This window comes from Pan troglodytes, chromosome 2, assembly GCF_028858775.2.
Source record: "Pan troglodytes isolate AG18354 chromosome 2, NHGRI_mPanTro3-v2.0_pri, whole genome shotgun sequence".
In the NCBI taxonomy this organism is placed as follows: Eukaryota; Metazoa; Chordata; class Mammalia; order Primates; family Hominidae; genus Pan; species Pan troglodytes.
Window position 1 is genome coordinate 40,852,711 of NC_086015.1, and position 26,030 is coordinate 40,878,740.

General features: G+C 42.6%; 1 protein-coding gene across 1 annotated transcript in view; it reads right to left on the bottom strand.

The window, feature by feature from the left end:
- The window catches only part of TRANK1 (tetratricopeptide repeat and ankyrin repeat containing 1), a 118,529-nt gene that overhangs the window by 15,258 nt on the left and 77,241 nt on the right, over positions 1-26,030 (bottom strand). Inside the window, exons 10-18 of the mRNA XM_009445153.5 lie at positions 21,971-22,132; positions 18,564-18,818; positions 16,378-16,554; positions 12,833-15,709; positions 9,804-10,003; positions 9,377-9,514; positions 4,864-5,010; positions 3,911-4,067; positions 271-359 (exon numbers count right to left, since the gene is read on the bottom strand). Of these exons, the coding sequence (XP_009443428.3) occupies positions 271-359; positions 3,911-4,067; positions 4,864-5,010; positions 9,377-9,514; positions 9,804-10,003; positions 12,833-15,709; positions 16,378-16,554; positions 18,564-18,818; positions 21,971-22,132 (4,202 nt within the window). The remainder of the gene's footprint in view (positions 1-270; positions 360-3,910; positions 4,068-4,863; positions 5,011-9,376; positions 9,515-9,803; positions 10,004-12,832; positions 15,710-16,377; positions 16,555-18,563; positions 18,819-21,970; positions 22,133-26,030) is intronic.

Here is a 26,030-nt window from a genome sequence, read left to right on the forward strand (position 1 = left end):
CCTTGGTGGGGCAAAGGCCATAGCCCTTCATGATCTATCAGCACATGCTGGCACTTGGCCAAAATGAAGAGTTGTCATGCCTGCACTGACCAGAAAAGGAGCAGGACAGGAAGCTCTCCTCATCTTGAGGTGACCTGATGTTTCAGAACACGTGGCACAAGCACCATTACCCTCATCCTTTCCTGGTGACAAACACCATGATGTGAAACCTGCCTGTGAGGTCTGACGAGGGCACCAGTGACAAGGACCCCTCCTAGTCCAACCCCTTACCTTCCAGCACTGGTGCTTGGCGTAGTAATCTCCCTGTGCAATCCACTCCGCAGGAGTTGAGGTCTTAACGAACATGCTATCATCAAAGTCTAAAATGAGAAAGAAAAGTGTGTTTGCTTCTCTGGGCTTTCTTTCACTTAAAACTGTTGTTATGGGCTGAGTTGCGTCTCCTCCGCCAGCCATCAAATTCACTTGTTAAGGTCCTAACTCCCGGTACCTCAGAATGTGGCTGCATTTGGAGAGAGATAGGGCCTTTAAAGAGGTGACTAGGTTAAAATGAGGCCATTAGGATGGCCCCTCATCCAATCTCACTGGTGTCCTTAGAAGAAATTAGAACACGGGGCGACCCCAGGGGCAAGAGAGCACAGAGGAAAGACCACATGAGGACACAGAGTGTCTGGCTGCAAACCAAGGAGAGAGGCCTCAGAAGAAACCAACCCTGCCAACACCTTGATCTTGGACTTCTAGCCTTCAGAACTGTGAGAAAATACATCTCTGTTGTTTAGGCCATCTAGTCTGTAGTATTCTGTTATGGCAGTCAGAGCAGACTGACCTGTGTTGTCTTTCTAGTATTCATGTAAGATATATTTTAACTTACCAAACCACATTTGTGAGGTTATTGAAAGGAGGAGGTAGAGGGGAGAAAGGATGTGGTTTGGTTTTTAAGTTTTGGTCTACTTTCCTATTCTATGGCTACAAATCAGAAGACAGAAATTAAAAATTCCTCCTTGAAAACCCAAAGTCAAGTGGCTCTTAGCAAGCTCCCAGGCCAGGGCTTCAGCAAGAAAAAAAAGGTGACAAATTTTACACTATTTCCAAATGTGCAAACTTTGCCCTCATCACAATAAGTAATCTGACACATTCCTATTGGTGGACAGAGACCATTGTCACCACCTGCTGTCCATCCCTTCTGTTATCCTCACTAGCCTGCTGGTGACTATTTCAGCACTGCACCCCACCCCCACCCCCACCCTGCCACCTGCATCCCCCAGAGTATCACTAGACAATGGGTGACAATCCCTGCAAGTTCTGAGCCACAGATTCATGAAACACACAAAATACAGTGAATACCAGGGTAATACTGGCAGACAAATCAGAGCTGAAGGAATCAGAGACACCTAGGCCAATGGATATCAACAGGGGAGTGAGGCAGACAGGTCAGATTTGTTTAGAAGGTACAAAAACACGTTAAGCATCACAACCTGATCCCTCCCTGCTCGCCCTCTGCTGGTGCTGTGTAGCAGTACAGTGATGACTTAGCATCTTGTTCTGACTCCATATGTGCTGCTATGAGTGCCCCTGTGACATTTAATTCCCACGGCAAAACCCCATCCATATTATCTCAAAATAGGGCCAGTGAACTCTGCAGATGCCATGTAAAACAAACACAAATTACATAATCACCATACTGAATCCAAACACAATGGGAACAGATGCTTTAGAAGACTTTACTATGTACAACTTAAAATTTGTAATTAAGACTGCACTTTTTCTTGCATTCTTAATGCTGCCAAAACATAAAATAAATTGTGATCTGTTTTCATTTTGAATTTTTAAATTTAAAAAAGTCACTTAGCTTCTATGATCTTTGGTTTTTTAGTTTGTTTTTTGTTTTTTGTTTTTTGTTTTTTGTTTTAAGATGGAGTCTTGCTCTATCACCCAGGCTGGAGTGCAGTGGCACAATCTTGGGTTACTGCAACCTCCACCTCCCAGGTTCAAGCAATTCTCCTGCCTCAGTCTCCTGAGTAGCTGGGACTACAGGCATGCACCACCACACCGGGCTAATTTTTGTATTTTTAGTAGAGATGGGGTTTCACCATGTTGGTCAGGCTGGTCTTGAACTCCTGACGTCAGGTGATCCGCCCACCTTGGCCCCTCAAAGTGCTGGGATTACAGGCATGAGCCACCGCGCCCAGCCATATGATCTCTTATAGTGGATGCCAGAACATACTCGGGGAATAAAGGGGGATGAGCTGAAGGAAAGATTGAGAATGCCCATGCTAGGCCAATCCACTCATTTTCCTTTGGGAGAGAAGGTGGGACCTGAACAAGGTCATGTCATTACACAGGTAGAAAGTTTTTATGAGAAGCTATGTTTTGTTTTTTAACTCCTAGCCTTTGACTTTTCCCATCACAATAGTCAAGTCTTAGGATAAGAAATCTAATCCTAGTCGCCAACCGAGCCATCAGTAATAACCAGAAATAGCCTCCAAACTGGCTGAGGAATGCTCAGGACAAACCTCTCTCCAGCAGCCAAACTCTGCTCCTTGCTCTACCCTTATAGAAATGAACAATAGCCTTGAGGAGACGACTTGACAACTAACCCTCAAGAAAGACAACAATTTTCTCCTTCATGAAGGGCTGATTATTTCTCTTCTCAGTTATCGTATCAGGAGAACTTCACTTCGTTAGGTAGCCTTTGCAAATTATGAAAAAAAAATACACAATTAAAAAAAAACCCTGCAAATAGCACAGAGGTAAGAAGGTGAAAAGTAAAAAGTGTCCATATCTACTCGACAACCCCATACCCACCAATCCTAGCACGAGAGGTAATCACTATAAACAGTTTTGCAACAGAAATAATAGGTGTATACATGAATTTATATGCATGCTATCTCTCCAAACTCTTGCTATTTAAACCCTTGTTACCCATAATCAGGAACTGAATACAGATAAGTTTTCTGATTAATTCCTTACTATCTGAACTATCGGTTCTTACTATCTGAACTAAGAGTTCTTACTGTCTGAACTCTTAGTTTCCTTGTTTTGTGAAACTCGGAAACCAAACAGATTCAGACAACCTGTTAACTCAGTAGCTGAACCCTCACAAACCCAGTTCTTGTTAAACAAACTCAGGAAATGAATTGGGTTTGATGGTTAAAGACACTTCAATAGGTATTTGTATATATACACATACATACATACACATGCATAAACATTCTATTCTGATATATACTGATATGCATAAATGGTTTTTATATTTGCATAATATAAAGTTACTTATAAATTATATCATTCTACCCATACTGTTTTAAATTTATCTTTCACCCCATACATCTTGAACATCTTTCCTTAGCAGTAAATGACAATCCACATCCTTTTTCTCTTTAATGGTTGCATAGTAATCCCCTGAAAGAAATGAATTTAGCCTTTCCCTCACTGGTGGACACTTAGATTGTTTTTAGTTTCTTGTAACTACAAACAGGGTTGTGATGAGCATACTTATGCAGGTATCTTTGAGATTTTGAACACAAATATCTCAGATATATCCCTACAAGTGGAACTGTTGGGTCAAAGTATGTACCATCTTTATTTTGATAGATACTGTTAATCAGCTGTACAAACACTCATAGCACTTTGTATTCTCCCAAAAGGGCCTATTTCCTCTAGCCCTGTCCATAATCCCCACTTTTAAAGGACAAATAAAAGATCTTCCCTGAAGGAGTTAACCTTCCCAATCCCACTACAGCTACACTTTCCCATGCACCTTGGCAAATGTGTAACAACTTCCATTTCTCAGAAGATTGTGGAAAAGAAAGAAAGCACTTTCAAAATACTACACCTTTTATTCCTGACCATAAGAACAGTTGAGAGAAACATGATTCCTCCATCAGTTAAGAGTATTTTAACAGGATCTTACCTTTATTTTCATCTGTCTTTACAACTTGGACAAAATCTCTTCTAATGAAATATTTGAATGCGGGAGCCCGTTTCTCTCGGTTTTCATCAAAGATCCAGAGGTTGACCCGAGCCCGTGTGATGGCGGTGTACAGCTGCTTCAGCTCTCCGTTGAGGAGCTAAAGATAACATTGAGGACAAAGATGATGAGCCATTTGTCTATAGCTACAAAGTGACACACTTCAATGGGCTTACTCTAATTTTGGAAAAACACAAAAACTAAATTTTAGAGAAGCATAGCACAGCTGAGAACAGGATACCAGGAGCTCACTGTGGCCACAGCACAGGTAAGTGAGGCTCCAGTGAGGCTATGAGAAACTCCACCTCTTTCCCACCTAAGCAGGAAGTGAGCATGCCATCTGTATAGGATGACCTTTGAATCAGCCATAATTTTTTTTCATGTTTTTGCTATAATTATTTTAAGAGTTAATTCTGAAGTAATTATAGACTCACTGAAAGTTACAGTGGAAGATTCACTGGAAGAGTACAGACAGACCCCGTGTACTCAGTTTATCCCAAAGATTACATCTTACACAATTGCTGTGATTTATTTTTAAAAATTAAACCAGTCATACACTTTTACTATAACTATCACTAGTACTGAATTACTCCAAACCTACCTTATGATTGCATCAAAATTTCTGAACAAAGCTGAGTTCCAGAGGTGAACTAGAAAGGACAACCCTTCTCCTTCCGTTTTCAGACAGTATCCACCCATCAAGCCCAGTTCTCTACTAAAAAAAAATGGAATTTACCAAAACTGAGATCCCTGCCCCTTCCTTTCTTATCCTCAATTCCCCATTGCTGAGGAAAACCAGCCAAGTGCAAGCTCCATTTTTCCTCTCATCTTCTCTTCCAAGCCTTTTTCACTACTTCCATGTCAAGTACATGTGTTGACAAATGGCAGAAATTCACCTTGTACATTTCTGGATTCACCATGAGAGATCGACCCTGAGAAGAGCCTGGTTTGTCCAGGGGTACTTCAACCAATGGCCGGTTTTCCTCTCTGGAGTCAGTTGATGTAGGTGTGAATGAGGAAATGATCTTCCATTCCTTATAAGCCTGAACAACAACAAAAAAGTGAAGACCAACAGAATATGCTTTTGAACTACGCATACAGCCTCCCTGAGCTTCATGGAAAATTAAGCCTCATCGGGGGACCAGGCCTTCAACCCCAATTTTGAGAAAGATCCATCCTGTGATCTTAGAATGGATAGGAGGGAGATTAACTTGCACAAGCAGAGATCAGGGAAGTTGTGAAAATTCCCCACACACTAGACCAAGAAGCTAAGAAGCCAGGCACACATGACCACTTCCAGGGAAGAATGCTAAGGGCTCAGGGAGTTATTCTCATTGAAAGAATTTCTACAATCAGTATGGACAGGGGAATCCCCACCCCTTCTCAAAACATTGTTAAGAGATGCACATAGGGTCAGCCGTTAAGATACATGTGGCAGAATTTTCTAACTAAATTATTTAACCGAGGATGAAGAAAATCCAGTGCTATGGTGTGCAAGGTAGACTCTGAGGTCAGACAGAACAAATTTGTATCTCAGTTCTTCCATTTATTAATTATGCAACCTCGAACACATTGTTTATTCTCCTGCTCTATAAAATGAGAATAATAATACTCAACTTTGTTGGGAAAATAAAAACAGATAATCAGTGTCAAATGTCTAGTACAATGTTTAATAGTTGACATTTTACCCATTTTTTTCCTTTACCCAAAAGCCAAAACCAAAGTGACTACAAACACCAGGGGTTGCTAAATTTTTTCTTTAAAATGTCAAATAATAAATATTGTTATCATTGCAGGTCACATGATCTCTCTTTGCAACTACTCAACTCTGTCATTTTGGTGCTAAACCAGCCACAGTCAACAAGTAAATGAATGAGTGTGTCATGTTCCAACAAAACTTTATTTGGGAACACTGAATCAAATTTAATATAATTTTTATATGCCATAAAATATTATTCTCCTTTGGGTTTTTTTTCTGGCCATTTAAAAATGTGAAAATCCTTCTTGGCCCACATGCCATAAAAAACCTCCGGTAGTCTGGATTTGGCCAACAGGCTGTAGTTTACAGACCCCAGTAAAACTGAAGTGCCCAGATTACATGCAGAATTTAGAATTCAAAATTCTTAAGAAACTTCATATTTCATACTTTCCTGTGTCTTGTGAGAGTAGCTCTCCTAGCCTTTACTTTTCTTTTTATAAAATGGTGCTACTTGCCATCTATGTAACTTTTAAAGCATGCTGAAAAGGTGAAGTGGATAGAGTTTACTACCTGCCTTAAGTTACTCCATCACTTGAACTATGTAAACAAGGTTAAATGCCTTAAACACTGTCTATTAAATAGGAATGGTTATGCTACTAATCAATTATAGTACTAATCACCATGTTTTGAAATCATGAAATCACTTAGGTAGTTGGAAGGTTTAAAACAATCTTCAGGACATATTTGTGACTGTCCTTTTTGTGAAGCTATGCAGACAACAAAATTGTTTACCAAGGAAAGTAGGCAGAAGACACAAGTGTTTGACATTTGAGAGGATCCAGCTGGCAGGTAGCATGAGATACGGACTGGCTAATATTGAAAGGGCTAAGGAAGAACAGTGTATTTTAAAACAGCTGTAAGAGAAGCAAAAGCTGCTCAGATGGCACATGAATGGCCTGTTTCATGAATCAAACATATTTTATTTCCAAGGTGGGGCCTTTTAGGAGTGCGCTTATGTACTTGTAGCAAGGATACAGGCCTACAGCATTTGGGGGAATAAAAGCAGGAAAATTTAAAGTCTTCCAGTTTCTTTTCTTGGTACCATCAATTGTGAAGGAAAAGGCTTAGATTTTACTAGCAATCCTACCTTTAAGGGGTCTATTCTCTAGGTCAATTAGACAACCCATAAAGGTTGTAGTTTTCACAGTCCCTTCTGTCCCACCGCCGTGAGTATGAAAGAAAGGAGGTCCCACTGGGGCAAGGTATAAATGGCAGTTACCCTTCTAAGTCCCCACAGAAGGATAGCTTGAGGGTGACTGGAAGAATGACTTCCTCTCCCCCAAAAAGAAGGCAACATCCTACCAAAAGCTTTGGGGTAGCCGTTCTGTGGTCCCTTTCACATCTCAAGAGATGGCTCTGGTGACCATGTGGTTCAACAGGTAACAATAAACCCTCCAGAGAGAAGGATCACAAACCAGGCCAACAAGCCCCATACCCCTCAACCCACCCACATATAAGCCCAGATAACAGCTGCTTCAAAGACAGAGCTTGCCTGAAATATAAATGAGATGGAAGAAGAGGTCAAGGAGAGAGAGGAGCTCTCCACAGTTCCCCAAGTTCAAATAGCAATCACTGTTCAGCAGCCTTCAGTTACCTTGAAAGAAACCCCATGTAAGCAGCCAGACCACAGGAGGCTGGGGATATATGGGACCTGTCTTTCCTCTCCTTTTATGAAAGCGTTTCCTCTCATCTGCTGACTGACTCCCTTTGGCCTGGAGGTTGTAAATGATAAACTGAGAGTGTGCTTTGGGCCAGGGAATGCATGGTCACATTAACACTGGGAAGAACCCCAACCAAAGTATTTTCCAAAGTCTTACTGTGTACACAGGATGAAGTGGATGTTTACAAAAGATTCTGTTTGGGATTGTTTTAGTTTCAGGCAACTCCCTGAGCCATTGGTGGGAGCACCGGGTCAAGATACCTGAGCCTTGGCCACTTCCAGGATCAAGGTAAGACACATAACTGGATTTTTCTTTCACAAATAGAGCCAACCACAATTTACAGATCCTTAAGTCCAGAGCTCCTTGAGCTTCTTACTCGCACAAGCATACAACTGGTACTTAATAAAGAACAGAAACAACAAAGTCTTACCCTTCCTCTTTTAGGAGAGCCTCAGTCCAACCATGACCGATGGATGTATCATTAGAAAAAAAAGTTAGTCCTCAGAGGTAAAAATGGTTCCAGGGTTAATGAGTGTGCATCTGATTTTATTAGCAAAATTTAACAGGAAAGGAATGTACATAAGGAACAGCAATGATACACTAATTGTGGAAGGTTCTGGAATTCAATTCGCATGCGAGGCTTTAAAAGGAAGGAAAATGGAAAGAGATTTAGAACTCAAAGCACCTGAGTTCATCTCCAGGCTCTGCCATCTACATTACGACTATGAGAAATGTACTAATCTCAGTGACCTTCTGCTTTATCTACAGATAAAGGTGGCTCATGCTTATAATCTCAGTACTTCGGGAGGCCAAGGCAGGAAGATCACTTAAGGCCAGGAGTTTGAGACCAGCCTGGGCAACACAGCAAGACCATATCTCTATAAAAATAAATTTTAAAAAATAGAATGAGAGTAATAAAAATACATATAACCTCAGAGGGTTGGTGGAGTGAGACAATGACTTCAAAAAGTACTCTGTAAACTGCAAAGCACCTATATCAATATTGTAATAGTTGTGCTATTAAGGCAAAATAACATTTAAAAAATGATAAGAAAAAAAGGAAGGACTCTATCTAAAGGGTCAGTTCTGGGGCAGATTTTTAAAGTGTTAAAGCCAACAGTGCTCTTGACTTGGGTATAACATAGCCCCTTCAAGCATGCATCATGTGCAAAGGAAGTCTGCAACAAAGACTGGGACACAGCCAGCTAAGTCCCCAGAGAAGACCCCACAGTACAGTCAGCAGCCAGCCTGAGTCTCCACCAAAAGATAGTGGGAAAGAGAAAACAGTGGCTAGAAAACCCAGTACAACGGCCGTGAGTTGGTGGCTCTACCCATAATGAACTAAGCTTGGGGAGAAAAACCCACAAGGACTCAGGAGCCAAGTGAAAGCAGTGGACCAATACAGAGGTCACTGGGGGTCAATGTGGGGACTCTTTGGCTGCCATCATCTGCATGGGCTGCAAGCAGTGGTAGTGAAGCCATGCTAGAGGGGTCTCCCATGCAAGGAAGCTGTTCTTGTCCCCCACATTACCTGATCCAGAGGGCAGGAACCAAGCCTCATTTGTCTTCCTGGAATTGTCTCTATCTATGAACTGACCTTACCCAGTTCTGTCATCACAGGGTGGACATTGCTAACCTTGGCTTCATCTGTAAGGCTCTCCTTAGAGCTTGCTCCAACTTGGGCATCCCTGGGAGCCAAGGATAACAGTGGCTAATGAGAACTGGACACTGGCACTTGGGTACTAGAGAGCCAAAGAAGGGCAGGGCACAGGGGGAACTAGCCCATGACACACTGTGAAACAACCCACAGCTAATGTCAAAACCCACATCTAAACACACAAAACCTCATACTGAATGAATGATGCTCTAAAACACAAACAGGAGCCTGTGATAAACTCTCTTACCCTCAACTCCAAATTCTCTTCCCCAGAGGGAAGTTCAGCTCATACATAAATATTCATTGTGTGAAAAGAATTAGGTGTGACATACCTCAGAATCAGTAAAAAAGTTGTAAAGGAGGACATCATCAAATTCTAAGCCTTTTGCTTCATAAATTGTTAGCACAAGTGCTAACCCCAGCTCTTCTGGAATTTTCTCCTTTGCCGTTTCATTGGCCACAAGGATTACCTGAAGAAAAACAAAAGAACATCAAATTCTACAGAGAAAACCCCAGTAAGCCTCAGTCTATTTCTATGGGAGATAGGTAATGTTTTTAAAGAGAAATGGCCAGCATAAACATGGTCAGGCAGGCCAGGGGAAAGATTGAAACACTTGGTCACTCAGCCATCTTTGGAACTCACCCACTGTGGGACAGGGACTATTTTTAATGCTACTTTATGGTATAATTTAGCTTCTCAAACTTTTTTCAATTGCAAACTGTCTTTTATTTCAAAACATAAAATCCCAAGCAGCTCACCTGGTGGGCTCCAAATTCGATGGGCTGAGTTTTCCTTTTATTCCCTCGTAGCAAAATTGCCAAGTCGCTTACACTACAAGACTCCAGAACAGTTGGCTTGGGACCATCAAAGAGGCCAGAATCCCTTGGAAGGCGATCAAAAGATTCTGGGAAATAGAACTGAAGTAAATCCACCACTCCAGATGCCAGATTGAGGATTCCTGGAATGAAACAGAAAACCCAAGTTGGATAATTAACAACATGGCTGAGTTTTTTGGTTATTTGGGGTGGGGGACATGTTTTTCCTGAGAAGCAGGTTTGGCCCCTACAGTATGTATAATTGCAAGCCTGTTTTCAGTTCCCATTTGATTACCACTGCAGCCCTGAGCTCTCTGGGTGCAGGGGATGAGAAGGCAGAGATATGTTGCTGTGCTGAGAGAGTTTTGTGGGATCTCATTCCCAACCTATATTCATATTAGAGAAAATTACCTCACAAAGAAGAGTCAAGGCAAAAATGTAATATAAACAATGAGACCTCAGGAGGCTGAGGCAGGAGAATCGCTTGAACCCAGGAAGCGGAGGTTGCAGTAAGCCAAGATCACACCTCAGCACACTCCAGCATGGGTGACAGAGCGAGACTCCGCCTCAATTAAAAAAAAAAAAAAAAAAAAAAACAATGAGAGCTGTTAGAATGCTCTCATAAGGGGCTGGTATTGACTTTGGTAAGAAAACCAGAATTGCCTTGTCCTCTCCCATTGGTGCTTACAGAACCAACATTACCATGGTAAAAACAGTGCTGCATGTGAGCTAAGGACAGCAACCAAGGCCTCCATCACCCTTTTCCCCCAGGTTTATACCCAGTTGAGAGAGGATTACACTAAGAAAAAATGTCAGAGCAGGAGAGAGGATTTTCCAAAGAGTTTTATTCCTGGGTCCCATTTCTTCTCTAATATCTGAAGTGACGTTAATAGTGACATTGACTTAATGCCTATCATACAGCAGGCACCTTCAAAAAAGTCATCCCATTTAATCCTCACAACAACAAATCCTCACAACAATGCAGTGAGACAGATGAGACAATTGCACTTTTACAAACAGGAACTCTGAGGTCTGAGAAGCTAATAAATATCTCCCAGTGATAGGATTTGAACATAGACCTTCCTGGGTGTCTCCACTACTCTTAGAAGCCAGGTGCCCTTTTCAAACACCAGATAGAATACAATGGTCTAGGTAGAACGTCATGAAACGGGCATATGTATCCCCATTGCTATTACCAAATAGTGAAGGGAAAATGTGACTATCCAATACTGTTGTTATTAAAAGTATATAATATAAAGCAATAAGCCTAAGTGGAAACTGCTGAATCTAAGCAAATAAGCTTCTACTGTGGTTCCCTTCCCATTAGGAGTTAGCAGGGGCCAAATATATATCTACATTAACAGGAGAATCAGAAAAGGGCACAAAAGTTGCAGTGGAATCCACTTAAATGGCCTTCTAGGGAACTAGACAAGTAATTTTTGATGTAACCATACTCAAAAAACAAAAGATGGTTCAATCATAGAAAGGAATAAAGTGCTGATACATACTATACATGGATAAACCTTAAAGACATTAAACTGAGTGAAAGAAACCAGACACAAAAGGCCATGTATTATATGATTACACTCATATGAAATGTCCACAATAGGCAGATTCGTAGAAACAGAAAGATGAGTTGTTACCGTGGAGTGGGAAGAAGGACATAATGAGTAGTAACTGCTGTGATTATGGGTTTTGAGGGGTTTTTAATTTCTGAAAATGTTCTAGAATTAGATGATGGTGATAGTTACACAATCTTGTGAATACACTAAAAAACACTAAACTGAACATTTCAAATGGGTGCCTTTTATGCTATGTGAACCTCAATGAATGCACTAGAACTCCACATTATCAACATGCAAAATTCTCAACAACAGGCTGGGCACGAGGGCTCACGCCTGTAATCCCAGCACTTTGGGAGCCTGAAGTAGGTGGATCACCTCAGGTCAGGAGTTCAAGACCAGCCTGACGAACATAGTGAAACCCCATCTCTACTAAAAATACAAAATTAGCTGGACATGGTGGCAGGCGCCTGTAGTCCCAGCTACTTGGGAGGCTGAGGCAGGAGAATTGCTTGAACCCAGGAGGTGGAGGTTGCAGTGAGCCGAGGTCACGCCACTGCACTCCGGCCTGAGCAACAGAGCAAGACTCTATCAGAAAAAAACAAAAAAAAAGAAAGAAAGAAATCTCAACAACATAACATTAGGCAAAAATACCCAGTTACAGAAAGATATGTCCAGCATGATCCCATTACAGTTTTTAAACATGTAAAGCAATACTCCATATTGTTCACAGATATTTGTCGGCCAAAGGAGATAAATTTGTTAGTATCTATAAACCATAAAGGAAATATTCCAGCATTGGTACCCTGTTATTTAAACTTGTGTACCTTAGTTTCTCCTTTGTAAAATGGGTCTGATGCTTACCTCGCAGTGGTGTTATGAAGATTAAGCACTATACGTAAACTGTTTAGCATTGTGCCTGGCACAGAAAGAGGGAAAAACTAAGAAACAAATTAAAAGCACCCAAGTGTGTGTTAACTCCCACTGCCTACCACCCTCCCTTTTTTTTTTTTTTTTCTTCTCTTTGGGAGAAAACCTGCTTCAAGGATTAATGACTTGTAACTGGTATATTACTTTATATAGAATGAGCAGGTACTTCCCAAGTACTTTAATGAAAGTTCTCAAACAGTTTAAATGTTCCCCTGAAATGTATTCATGTTATGGCAAACTCCTTGAGATATAATTACTTAAAGGTCAGTTGCCACCCAACCACAGCTTAAATTATCAACTTAAGGAGCAGTGGCCAAAATCATACTATCTCTTGTCCATGAGCGTATTTACTAACAAATTCCAAAATACTACCCTTACTTCAGCTGTAAAAACCTAACAAGAGCTAGTCTGCAGCTTCAAAGGCAGCCCAAAGTCTATGCCTAAGCACCCCCAGTAGGCAAACCCAAGACCTGGACTTACCTGAGTGGGACCTGTAATTCTGGTACAGCTGGTGGATCTTCTTGGGTTTCCGGACAGCACACTGCTTGTCTATGGTGTTTCTGCTGGCATAATGGAACAGAGAGCGCAGATCGCTGAAGCGGAAGGCCACGCCCTTCATGATGCTCTGGGCCGTGTCCCCCGTGAGGAACATAGAGTTGGGGTCATTGATGCATTTCATCAGCAGCGCCAGCTCGGCCTGGGTAAAGTCTTGAATCTCATCACCATAGAGCTCGTGGATGGACCATGGGAGCACCCTGAGCTTCGACAGCCTCCGGGATATGTTGTACAGAACATCCTCTTCATCAAAATAACCTTTCTGGGACCTGATTTGCTGATACAGACTGAAGAGGCTGTAGATCTCACTCCGGTCTTCCTTGAAATTGGGGCACCGTTTCCTCCCTAATTTCTTATATACTTCTTCAGTGAGTCTCCCATGGGGACAGCTGAGGGCCTCAAAAGAACCCTTTAGAAAAGATTTTATTTCTTTCCAAATCAGTGCAGGGTTGTAGGCGGTCCTCCCTTTGGTCATTTTGGGCCATATTTCATTTTTGAACACCTCAAACGTCACGTACACCCGGGGGTCACTGTCACCCATACGCATTTCTACAGCTTTATCCTCCTCACTGTAGTCCCCATCCACCTCAGCCTCCTCTTCATCCTCTTGCCAACTAGGAATGGTTGACTCTTCCTGTGCAGACCATCCTATGATGGTTCTTTTCAAGCTTCCATCTTCGTTTCTCAGAAAAAATGGTTTGGGCAGAGAAGCATCAAGCAGAAGAAGCAGCTGCTTGGAAGTGACAAACAGAGGAAAGTTCTCGTCCCTCAGGTCCTGGAGTTTGTGAATGTTGGGGTCCAGTGGTTTGTAATGACTAGTGGCCTTGGTGGACTTGGAAAGCTCAATGAAATTCCTTTGTACCTCCTGGCACAGCACATGGTTCTTGGTCACAAAGATCTGATGTAAATGCTCCAGCTGGTGGGGATGTTCTGGTGCACATACTTCTGCAGCTTGGCCGTCCCCTGCTGGCTCCACACCGGCTCCTCCTGTGCAGGCTTCATACTCCTGCTCATCTATGCTTTCTACTGTTTCCACTTCAATAGAATCTTCCTCTTCCTCGTCCTCTTCCTCCTCCTCTTCCTCCCCACTTGGACTCTCTTTTCCGGGTTCCACTTCCAACCTTCTCTTCAGCCAGACCTGTTTGGCCAGCAATGGGCTTCCTGCCTGCTCAGCTTTTTCCCAGTAAACGTGGAATTTCTTCCACAATCTGTACAAGCAGCAGGTTGTCTTCCCAGTGCCACTTCGCCCAATAAGGATGATGGGCTCCAGTGGCCTGGGATTGAGGTCGATCACCGCGTACTCAAGCTCACCCACCCGGAAGGGGTACTCCACTGTGGCTGTCGTGTCATTGAGGATGTTAAAGGCCATGTTGGTGCTGAAGCTGTGGAACTTCATGATGTTATATTCTGTCTCCACTGCACTGGCTGGGGGAAAGTACTCAGGATTGACATGCTCCCTGCCCTTCTCCGCCTCTGTGTCCTCCACATAGCAGCGAGGTATACGCTTTTGAATTTTCATGTTAGCTGACACTTGGCCTTTATTGATACCTTTCAGCTTCTTCCGCAGGACACAGGACAAGCCCCGGTTGTAGGCATTGCAGATGGCCTTGATGGAATCAGCCAGTTTGCAGTGATCTAAGACGATGTCCCAAATCCGGATGATTTCCGTGTAGATCCGCCCTGATTTCTCCATTGCACACGTGTTCTGCTCCGTGGCAATGATCTTCTCAGGGTTCTCACTGCATCGAGGGGAGAAGTCGATGGCGAGCTCCCAGAGCATCCGGGCTCCTTTGTCCAGCTTAGCTTCGAAGAGCTGGATGCTTCCTTTCAGGTGCTTCAGTCGCTTCTGCAGGCCCTGGGTCCACTCGCCATTTCCCAGCTGCTGAATGGCAAGGATGATTTTCTTCTTGATGACCTTGGTCATTACCTTACTAGACAGCTTCTTCAGCATTTCTGAAGTGCACTCGATCTCCCAGGTCATGTTATCGAAGTCCTGGAGGCAGGCCTCAATTTCCTGCGTGCTCCAGTCATCCTGATCATCATTGCCCTCCTTCCCTCTGTTATCATCAGGCACAAGCTGCAAGGCCCCAAGGCCCACCTGAGCATGTCCTTCCCCCACCTCACTACAGTCAGGGGACCCTGCACCCAGAGTCGGCTTGTCATCTTTCTTTCCTTCTTTGCCAGCTCCTGCCTCCAGAGGCTCAGAGCTCTGAAGACAGTCCTCTGGGAAAGACGGATCCACTTCAACCTGCTGAATCAAAACTGTGATGTCCTGCATAAGGCAGTCTCTCAGCGAGCAGGGCCTGAGAGCTCCAGGCTCCTTCCTGGTCACCTGGGTACCTGGGAGAGTCTCCCAGCTGTCAGGGACTGCATTTCCTTCAGGCAGTATTCTGGCAGTGGCACCACATGGCACTGACTTGAATGAACCCTGGGACTTGAGCTGAGATGTGTGACCAGGGGCAGTGGACTTTGAGAGCTTCCCCAGGTGGGCAGCAGAGTCCTGCCGGCTCCTCCTCCTGTTCTCCATCAGAGCTTTGTTCCAGGCCAAGAGCAGAGAGTCGTTCTTCTTAATCCGGTGCCGTGCATCTTTGCCCTCTTTGTTCTTCAGATTGAAGTTGATGTCAAACTTCACCAGCAGGTCTAACAGCTTCTTCATGCGCTTTAGCATGCCCTTCTGGAAGAGGATGTGCATCAGCGTGTTCCCATTGCTGTCCTGGACATTGGGGTTGAGGTAGTCGAATTCGGTGGGGTTGGACCAAAACAGATCCAACAGATGGTTGAGGAAGCTAAAACCAATGTCAGCTGAAAGACACAAACAAAACCCTGTGAGCACTGAGCCACTCTTCTTAGGGGACAGCAGACCCTGGGGTTTGAGAGTGATGCCAGCCAGGGGCATCTCAGCATGCTGAACTCCCCCAAAAAATCTGAAATCCATTAAAGAGCTCAGTGGTTCTCAACCAATGGTGACTTACTCCCCAAGGGACATTTGGCAATGTATAGAGACATTTTTTATTGTCACAGCTAGGGGAGTGTCACTGGCAGCTAGTAGGTGGAAGCCAGGGATGCTGCTAAATATCCTACAATGCACAGAACAGTGCCTTACAACAAAGAATTATCCAGCCCAAATGTCATGGTAGTTCCTGAAATGACCATATAAGATTCTAGCAAGATCCTTCATATGCAGACCCTTGAAAATGATATAAATAAATGGAAAGTATTTTTCAGCTACCAACAGCCAACTCTGGAACTTAAGAATCCTCCATCAACCCACCCTGACCATTCACCATGGTGGTCACTTCTTCCCATTATGCTACAAGTGAGGGGCCAGGTGACATGGGCAGGCCTGGCCAAGAAATGGGCCTTTTTCAGATCACTGGTTTACACAAAAGGAAAGTCCAGAAAACATAGCATCAGTTCTAATATCCAGCTTCCTCCTCAAGGAAACGGCTGCTTAAAAAACAAGGGCTTACCTTTAATCTCTAGAAAGATGTGGAGTGCTGCATGCAAAGGAGTATCACCTTCCGTGAGAGAAATAGCACGGGGGTCTGCGCCCTTGGTCAAGAGAAGGAAAGCCAACTCGAAGTCCTCATGTTTCAGGCACGTGACAACTGGCCTCTCCTGGCTCTCCTGAAGACCATCAGGCAAGGCTGGGAGAGGAGAGAAGGGAAGCGCAATGTGAGTAGGCACAGCCTGGCTCGCCTGACGAGAGAAGGAATGCTTCAGTTATTCAGTTGCAAGGGAAGAGCTAATGTTTACCTAACTTCCAAGATCCTCCTACCAGCACCCATTCTGGGAGGCAAAGGCTTCTGCCAGTAGCCACAAAGTGAAAGCCCAGCTCCTTCAAGCACCCTGTCTGGGGGCCTCGCCCCCGCCTCCTCTCCAGCTCCCCACCACAGGAGCATAGTTCCCACCATTCCCACTGTCCTGGCATGAGGACAGGGCATGAGAACTGAAACCCTAACACCCACCTAACATCATACCTGACACAGTCAGTGTGAGGACACTTTCTACATCCCTTGCTTCTTTTTTTTTTTTTTTAATACTTTAAGTTCTGGGATACATGTGCAGAACGTGCAGGTTTGTTACATAGGTATACACGTGTCATGGTGGTTTGCTGCACCCATCAACCTGTCACCTACATTAGGTATTTCTCCTAATGCTATCCCTCTGCTAACCCCCCACCTCCTGACAGGCCCTGGTGTGTGATGTGCCCTCCCTCTGTCCATGTGTTTTCATTGTTCAACAGCCACTTATGAGTGAGAACATGCCACATCCCTTGCTTCTACTGAGCTCCTATTCTCAACTGCCATCTTCCCTGACATCTCTCCACCGGAAATCACCTTCTTTTTAGTTCAGTCCACACAGCTCCTCTGCATCAAAGTTCCCCAACCTCCACCAGAAGGCAGACCCACCCATTATAGATCTGCAGTCCTCCACACACTTCCAGCAGCTGCGCACTCACCTCTGTGGGCTTGGTTCCTAGCACCTGATCCTGAGATGTGCTCTATAAGTGCTTGCCGAATCAAGAAATAAAACAGGAATTCCATGACAGCTGTGGTTTTCAGGCAAAGAAAGTAACACTCCACTTAAGGAAGGAGTTTAAAAAAATAAATTATAGAAGCCACCCCACCTACCTCCTGAAAGCTGTGGATGGAGCCAACACCTAAATGCTCTGCAAGGTGTGTGGCATTTTGAGGGCTAAGGATCAATGTGCTATTGATAACACACAATGTCTTGTGTGTTACTGTTATATCTTACATATTATGTGTTATTGATAACACACAATGTCTTGTGTGTCACTGTTATATCTTACATATTATGTGTTATTGATAACACATAATGTTTTTTCTCGTGAAAGACAATTCCTCACACAGCACGAAGCAAGCAGAGAACTACATAGCCAAGGTACTCTTCTAAAAGCCTGCACACATTAACTTATTTAATATCCAAAACAACCCTATAAAAGGGGGCCTATTTATTCCCATTTTACCAATGAGGAAATGAAGTCATAAATGGCATGTCCAATGCCACACAGTTAGTACTGGCATTAGTGGAGGTGTGAGGGACAGAGGTAGGAGGAGGTTGGTGTTTCTAAATCAGCTTGGAAATAAAAGCCAATTCAGCAAGATGTCTGCACACTCCAGACACACACCCAGCCATGCATGATAGTTCTCATTAAAGCAGCAGATGCTTCCACCCACCAATTACTTGACCGTTTCTTTAAAAACAAGCATCTTGAATCCCAATCTGTTGATCAGAAAAGAATGTCACAGGAGTAGATAAGGATCCACACAGTATATCCACTGCAAGTCGAAGTCTAGCCAGAGGTCGGGAGGAAATGACTGCTGTAGGCTAAACCTGAGCCAAGGACCCTTCACACACCTGATGTTTCCCATACAAAAGAGAACACCTGATGTTTCCCATACAAAAGAGAAAGGTAGTAACTGGAATTCACAAAAATGCAGAGATCCTCAAGGGCACTCACTTACAGGGCAGTAACCTCCATCACTGTTTCAAAACAAGAATATACAGGGTAGGCAATGAGGGTGAACTTCATGGTACCTCCAAAAGCAAGGGAAAGGCAGGCAGTGGCCTGGACTCCATCACGTGGAGAATGTGGACAAGTCTCCAACGCTTAGCATCCAGTCACTCTCACCTCCACTGTCTATCAGGCAGCCCAGAAGCTGTTTCTTCCGCTGGTCCCAGGTGCTGAGATGGGGGATGATGGTACAGATGTCGAGGTCTGAGAAATTGCAGTCTTTGATGAGGCAATCCCCAAGCGGTGGTTCTCCACTTACTTTGCGGGTCAGCAGCAGAAGCACCTCAGGCCATCTCTGTTTTTCCAATAAGAATTTGAAGACGGTGGTGGCACAGTCTTGATTAATATCACAGACCAGGTCAGGAGGAATTTCTTTCAAAAATAAGAGTAAGACACATTCCAAAAACGTTCATATGATTTCTCTTCTTTCCCCAATCACAACCCAACATCCATATATAATTAACACGGATTATATAAACAAGTAGTTGATTATTTGGGGCATGTTGCTTAACCACTCATGAACATCAGTGTAATGACCTTGAGACTTCATGGGAAGATCAGAAATACCCTATGAAGAGTACAGACCCTGGCCCAGGAGACAGAAGAATGATGACTGTGTCTTAACGCAGAATACTTGAATTCAGAGTATTCTGCTGAGATCAGAAGGGCAAAAGCCTGACTTAAATTTTGCATGATATTAAGAGTGTCCTTTCCTAATAAATACTGAAACACAGAGAGATACTACAGAACAATTAAAACGTCAAGAGCCGTAAGGTAACCATGAGAGGATGGCTTATCCCTTAATTCTTGATTTTTTATCATGATAAATAAATGTTTCCATCTGATCTTTGATGTCTAAAGACAGGATAAAAATTATCCCACTTCATACTGTTGGTGAATCTTAAGAGTAGAAAACTTTTTTTTTTTTTTGAGATGGAGTCTCACTCTGTCGCCCAGGCTGGAATACAGTGGCGCGACCTCGGCTCACTGCAAGCTCCACCTCCTGGATTCACGCCATTCTCCTGCCTCAGCCTCCTGAGTAGCTGGGACTACAGGCGCCCGCCACAACATCCGGCTACTTTTTTGTATTTTTAGTAGATACAGGGTTTCACTATGTTAGCCAGGATGGTCTCGATCTCCTGACCTCGTGATCTGCCCACCTCAGCCTCCCAAAGTGCTGAGATTACAGGCGTGAGCCACTGCACCCGGCCAAGAGTAGAAAACATTTTAACAGATCTTCAGCAAGTAGATGGTCAGATTTAGCAAATAAAAACATAGGATGCCAATTAAATTTGAATTTTAGATGAACAACAAATAAATTTTTGTATAAGTATATATATGCAATATTTAGGGACATATTTATACTAAAAAATTATTCATTGCTTATCTGAAATTTAAATTCAACAGGGAATTCTGTATTTTGTCTGGCAACCCTACCACTAAGAAAGCAGGGAGGAAGAGCAGAAGGGGAGAAAAATCAAGGATTACCTAAATAAGAGCAACTTGATTTGCATTTGCTAGTTTCTGCTTCCCATCTTTTTCCAAGTTTTCTTAAAATGAATATTCATTTTAATATTTAAAATGTTCATTTTAAAATAAGAAGAAATTAAATATAGGCTAGTCTATCATCTTATTTTAACAGGAATCAGAATAAAAGTGTAAAAGGCAAACTATTTAAATCGGCATTTGCAATTTTTGTCCCCGGAATCTATTCACTCATCATCTGGTATCAGCCCTCTCCCACCTTCTGGCACTCTCTGTTGACGTATGGATGAGATAGGGTAGCATGTGATTTGGACCTAAGCCAATCAAGAATCTCCATCCTTCTGATCACATTCAGCTACAGAGGTATACATCATGATCCAAAGTGAAGCCTAGGACATTTGTTCGAACCACTGAAAAGAGAGAGACAGACGGGTCCACAAGTCCAGAAATGTGGGACAAGTCAGAGATTAGAGACTTCAATGTCATCTCCACAGAGAGTCTGAGATGGAAGCCAACTAGCAGAGAGCTCAGTTGAAAGATGGGAGACAATGGGTCATAGTGACATTGGTGAGCTCCCTGAAGCCAGCTGTACTTGAAGCCAGCCTGGCACTTTTATTAGGAGAGTCAAAAAAAGTCACTTTTTTGCCAATTTTTAGCCCATTCGGGTCTGTCATTTTCAATAGGAAGAGCTATAAATAGCCTACCCTACGGGCAGTTAAGGATACAAAGAGGAAAAAAAAAGGAAAAGTGAAGACAGAAAAAAGTTAAAAAGGTTGGGTGGTTTAGAGACCCACTCAGCTCTGGAAGACAGTTGAGGGAGAGACCTTCAAGAAAGGTACAAAGAGTAAGGAATAAGAGGAAAGAGGAAAGTAACCAAGCCAAAGTGAGAGAAAGAAGAACCCACACCAACACTCACAATACCCTACAGAGAAAAAAAGGAGGCACAGGAACACAGGCCATAAGACACAAAGGACATTGGAAAAGCAGCATTCCCATCGAATGGGCTTTTATGAGATTTTTACCAAATACCATTAAATAAGGTTTTATTTTCACAACCCTAAGTAAAAATGAGGACAGTCTTCATGGGCCACAGATCAAATGACATTAAGTCCAAAAACCAAAGGCTCCCTAGATGTGGTTTGTACAGAATATCTACATCTAATAGATCCCATACAAAATGGCCCCATCCTAGAGTGTGTGAACAGGTATGCTGGTTATCTTTGACTCACTGATACCTAAGAAAGAAAGGCTGACAACCTAGCTTCATCTCAACCCATCCTAACAGCTAACGAGTACTAGCATTTTATGTGCAGGACATTAGACTAATTGTTCTATATTCATTATCTCACAAGGTTAGTTCCCTACCCAAGGCAAGGGGATGAAGAAACTGAAGCTTAAAGAGGTTAATTAATTGGCCTAAGGTCACAGATCTGGTATGTTGGAAACAAGACTTGAATGCTAAACTCCAAGCCTTAAATACTATCATCTGCTGCACACCCTGAGTATTTTAGGTTTCTCTGGCCATGCCTTCTTGCACTCTTTGTAAAATGGAGACATCCCAGCCTTATGAAGTGTCCATTTTAAAAATATTATATTTTACCTACTTAGAATTTCTAGAATCTTCCCAAATTATTTAAATTTTTGTCATCTAAAGTTCTTTTCAGGAAGTTTCCTGATTTCCCCATAATGAAAAGGAAGAACATTCAATTCTACAATAACTTTATACTCCACATTAGCCAGTATCTACAGAAGAGAGAAATATCTATAGTATTTTTTAAATGACTGTATATGCAAAGAGTAATTCTAGAAGGACACATAACAAGCTAGTAACAGGTTGTTTCTGGGGATGGGATTTAGGGGTTGAAGTTCAGGGGTATGTAATGGATTTTACACCAAAGAATGCTCTGTGCTGTCTGAATGTTTTACATGAAGATACATTATTTTTATTTTTTAAAATTAATTTCTGAACAGATATTAGAAAAGAATTTTAATGAACATAAATCATTTTTAACATAATTGAACATTGTGGAAAAAATTACCTTGCAGAGTAGAAAGGAGACGCAAGAACCTCTGAACTACTTCCTGCTTCAGAAAGTTTTTATGCAATAACCGGTTTCCTGAGTTCATATACTTCACCAGCTGCTCCAAGACCTTCCTGAAAATGTCGTTTTCACTAGTGGGTCCATCACCATTGCTGAATCCTACAAAACAGCACCAGGTAATGCTTCTGAATACAGAAATTGCAGCTGTTACAGATTGCAAAAATAACCACAATTCTCCAACCCTCCACATACTCACATGCTGTGCAGTGTGACTTTGCTGCTCCTCTCATCAAGAAGTGGAGCCTCTTTCCCCTCCACCCTCCCCTGATTCTGGACTAGCTTCATGACTTGCTATGACAAATAGAATGCAGTAGATGTGATTTTTGTGCCCTTTCTAAGCCTGGGCCTCAAGAAGCCTTGTATACTTCTGCTGACTTTCTTGAGGCTGTGGCCTTCATCATGTAAACAAGTCAGGCTAGCCTACTGAGAGATAAGAGACAACATAGAACAGGAAGGAATCGGCCTAGCTGTCCAAACTGAGACCATATAGATGTGAAAGAAACCAGCCAACATCAGCAAAGACTGCAGACACTTGAGTAAGTTCAATTAAGGCCATAAGAACAGCCCAGACTAAATTGCTGACCTGTAGGATCAGGAGCCAAATAAACGCTTGTTGGTTTTTGGGGTTTTTTTGTTTTTTTGTGTTTTTTTTGAGACGGAGTCTTACTCTATCGCCCAGGCTGGAGTGCAGTGGCATGATCTCCACTTACTGCAACCTCTGCCGCCAAGGTTCAAGCAATTCTCCTGCCTCTGCCTCCCGAGTAGCTGGGATTACAGGCACCTGCCACCGCGCCTGGCTAATTTTTGTAATTTTAGTAGAGACGGGGTTTCACTATATTGGCCAGGCTGGTCTTGAACTCCTGACCTCATAATCCACTCGCCTCGGCCTCCCAAAGTGCTGGGATTACAGGCGTGAGCCATCACACCCAGCATGCTTGTTGTTTTAAGCCACGAAAATTAGAATATTTTGTTATGCAGTAATAAATAACTGATATAACAATTTAGGGAGTGACAGCAGAAAGATGGCTTAGCACGATGGCAACATCCAACTACATGTCAGCCACCCAAACTTTTATGTCTTATTTGCAAGTGGAAAAGGCCAAGTAATGAGCCACCTCTCTGGCCAAGGAAGGGAAGGCAATATCTTTTTCATTCAACTTATTTGATGAAGTAGTCATGATGAGAAAACACCCACTGGCTGGGTGCGGTGGCTCACTCCTGTAATCCCAGCAGTTTGGGAGGCTGAAACGGGTGGATTGCTTGAGCTCAGGAGTTCAAGACCAGCCTGAGCAACATGGCAAAACCCAGTCTCTACAAAACATACATATGTACACACACACATACATATATATAGACACATTCATATATACAAATAAAATACAAAAATTAGCCAGGTGTAATGGCACATGCCTGTGGTCCCAGCTACTCAGGAGGCTGAGGCAGGAGGATTGCTTGAGCCCAGGAGGTTGAGGCGGCAATGAGTAATGATTACACCACTGCACTCCAGCCTGGGCAACAGAGCAAGACCCTGTCTCAAAAGAAAAAAAAGAGAGAGAGAGAGACAGAGAGAGAGAGAGAGAGAGAAAGAAAGAAAGAAAGAAAGAAAGAAAGAAAGAGAAAGAGAGAGAGAGAGACAGAAAGAAAAAAAGAAAGAAAGAAAGAAAGAAAGAAAGAGAGAAAGAAAGAGTCACTGATGAAGTGTTGGAAAAAATGACAAATTTTTTTATTAGGTATCAAAAAGTATTGTTAATTAAAATGGAATCTTACTGAACAGATAAGAGAGCAGAACTGGACATTTATTTTCACACCAAGTGAAAAGAGCCTGGCCCAGAGTAGCACTATCATGGTTGTGAAGAAATGAATGAATGTTCAATGTTATGTTCTACCAGAGTGGGAATACTTTAAAAGAGACAGCCTATTTGAAAACAGGAAAAAAATTAAAAGCATGCTTCAGTCAGGTTCCCTGGCAGCAGACACCAGATTTGTGCACAAGTAGTTTATTAAGGAGGAAGACCAGTAGGGGAGTGGGGGAAGCAGAGTAAGGGTGAGAGGGGAAGCCAAACCCAGGTATGCACTCAGGCAAAGTCCCACAGAGGGTGGTCTCAGCCTGATCCCACAGGAAGGCTCTGGAGTGTGAGTCACACTTCAGAGTGGTCCCTGTGCAAGGCAAAGGAAATGAGCTTTCATATTCTCGCATCTATCAGTCACTAGCTGCAGGCTGCCTTTGGACAATATAAATTCCCAGACATTTCTGGTTTAAAAAGAAGCACGAGCAAAACAGCCGCTATAAGTCCAAAGACACTCCCTTGAAAACAGGCCTTGGGTGCTGACTTTTCAAACTGCACACACACCAATGTCAGGGGGTACTCAGAAATGGTGAAAGGGATCCAGGGGAATCCAGATAGAGCTCTCCAACATCTGCCACACCTTCTGACACACATCTAAATCACACTTCAATAAATCAAGCCAGAACACCAGAAACATACACACATCCACTTCCGGGGCAAACACTCATTGCCCACTCTAATCAAGAGATGTTCAGGTGCCAGGCAGAAGGAAGATCCACTATAGCATCATCCTCCAGAGAACAGAAAATGATAATCATTTGGCAAAGAAAGACCCACATCACCCTGGCTGGAAGCTCACTGAGACTGAAATTGTGTGTAGTAAAGCAATATCTGGCTAGCATCCCTGGACTTTCCCCTCCCATCTTCATCCTAAAATACCTATGAAGACACACAAAAAAGGATGAAAACTCACAGTACAAAAAAAAAAAAAATAGGACCTTTGGTAAAAGAGAAACTTCCTTCACTATCAAGCTGATGGAAACTTGCTGCTTGTCTGCCTGATAGAATCTTTGCAAAAACATCATTCTTCCCCCAGGAAAGTAAGTTTAGTAAAAAACTCACATGAAAATGAACAGAAACATACTAAGCTCAACAAAAGACACAATTAGATGCAGCTGCATAATAAATACATGATTACATGGTTCAGACTTGTTAAGAAGGCAGTTATAGATGAGCGAAAGATTCAAACATCAGGAAAGAAATCAAAGAATGATACAGATGGAAAGTTGCTAAATACTGACAAATGGTATCCCTTGGCAGGAGGGCTGTGGGTGACTTGTTTACTTCACTGATCTTTTCTGATTTTGTTTCTAAATTTCCTATAAGCTTAAAGAGTCAAAAGAAACATCAGGAAACAAAGTTGCTTATGCATTATAATCAAGAGTTTTTTAAAAGATGACTACGTAAGTACTGAACAACAAAAGACTGAATAAAAATGTGCTAACATGCAATTACAATAAATTTGCTTTTATATAAAACTATACTTTTACAAATTTTCAACAATGATCACATTTAGCAAATACAGCAGGTCCTCAAATAACATGCCTTTCAACAGAGTTTCATTATAACATCGATGAGAAAACAAATTTGGTCCCCACCGGGGACACTGTGTGGAGTTTGCATGTTCTTCCCATCTTTGCATGGATTTTCTCTAAGTACTCAGGTTTCCTCCCACACCCCAAAGATGTGTACGATAGGTGAACTGACATGTCTCAGTTGTCGCAGTCTGAGTGAGTGTGGGTGTGTGTGAGTGAGCCCTGCAATTGAATGGAATCCTGTGGAGGGCTGGCTCCCACTTGGCTCCCTAAGCTGCCAGAATAAACTGGCCACCTTCAACACTTAACTGGAATAACTCGGTAAATAATTATCTTACTTGTTTGTATTAACCTTTCTTAAATGTATATATAGCTCACATTTATTTCCATGTTTAATATTAGATCTTTATTTAGAAGTCTGGTGATGTTTCTGTGACCAAAACTATGCCTTAGGAACTTAACTCTTGTTTGTTATCAATTAACCTATGGTAAAACTGGTTTTGTTATACATCATTTTGCTTAAAGTCAGTTTCCAAGAACCTGTTAATAATGTTAAGTGATGACTTACTGTGTATATACACAGATTTGAAATTAAAAATTAAAAAGCTCTTCTGA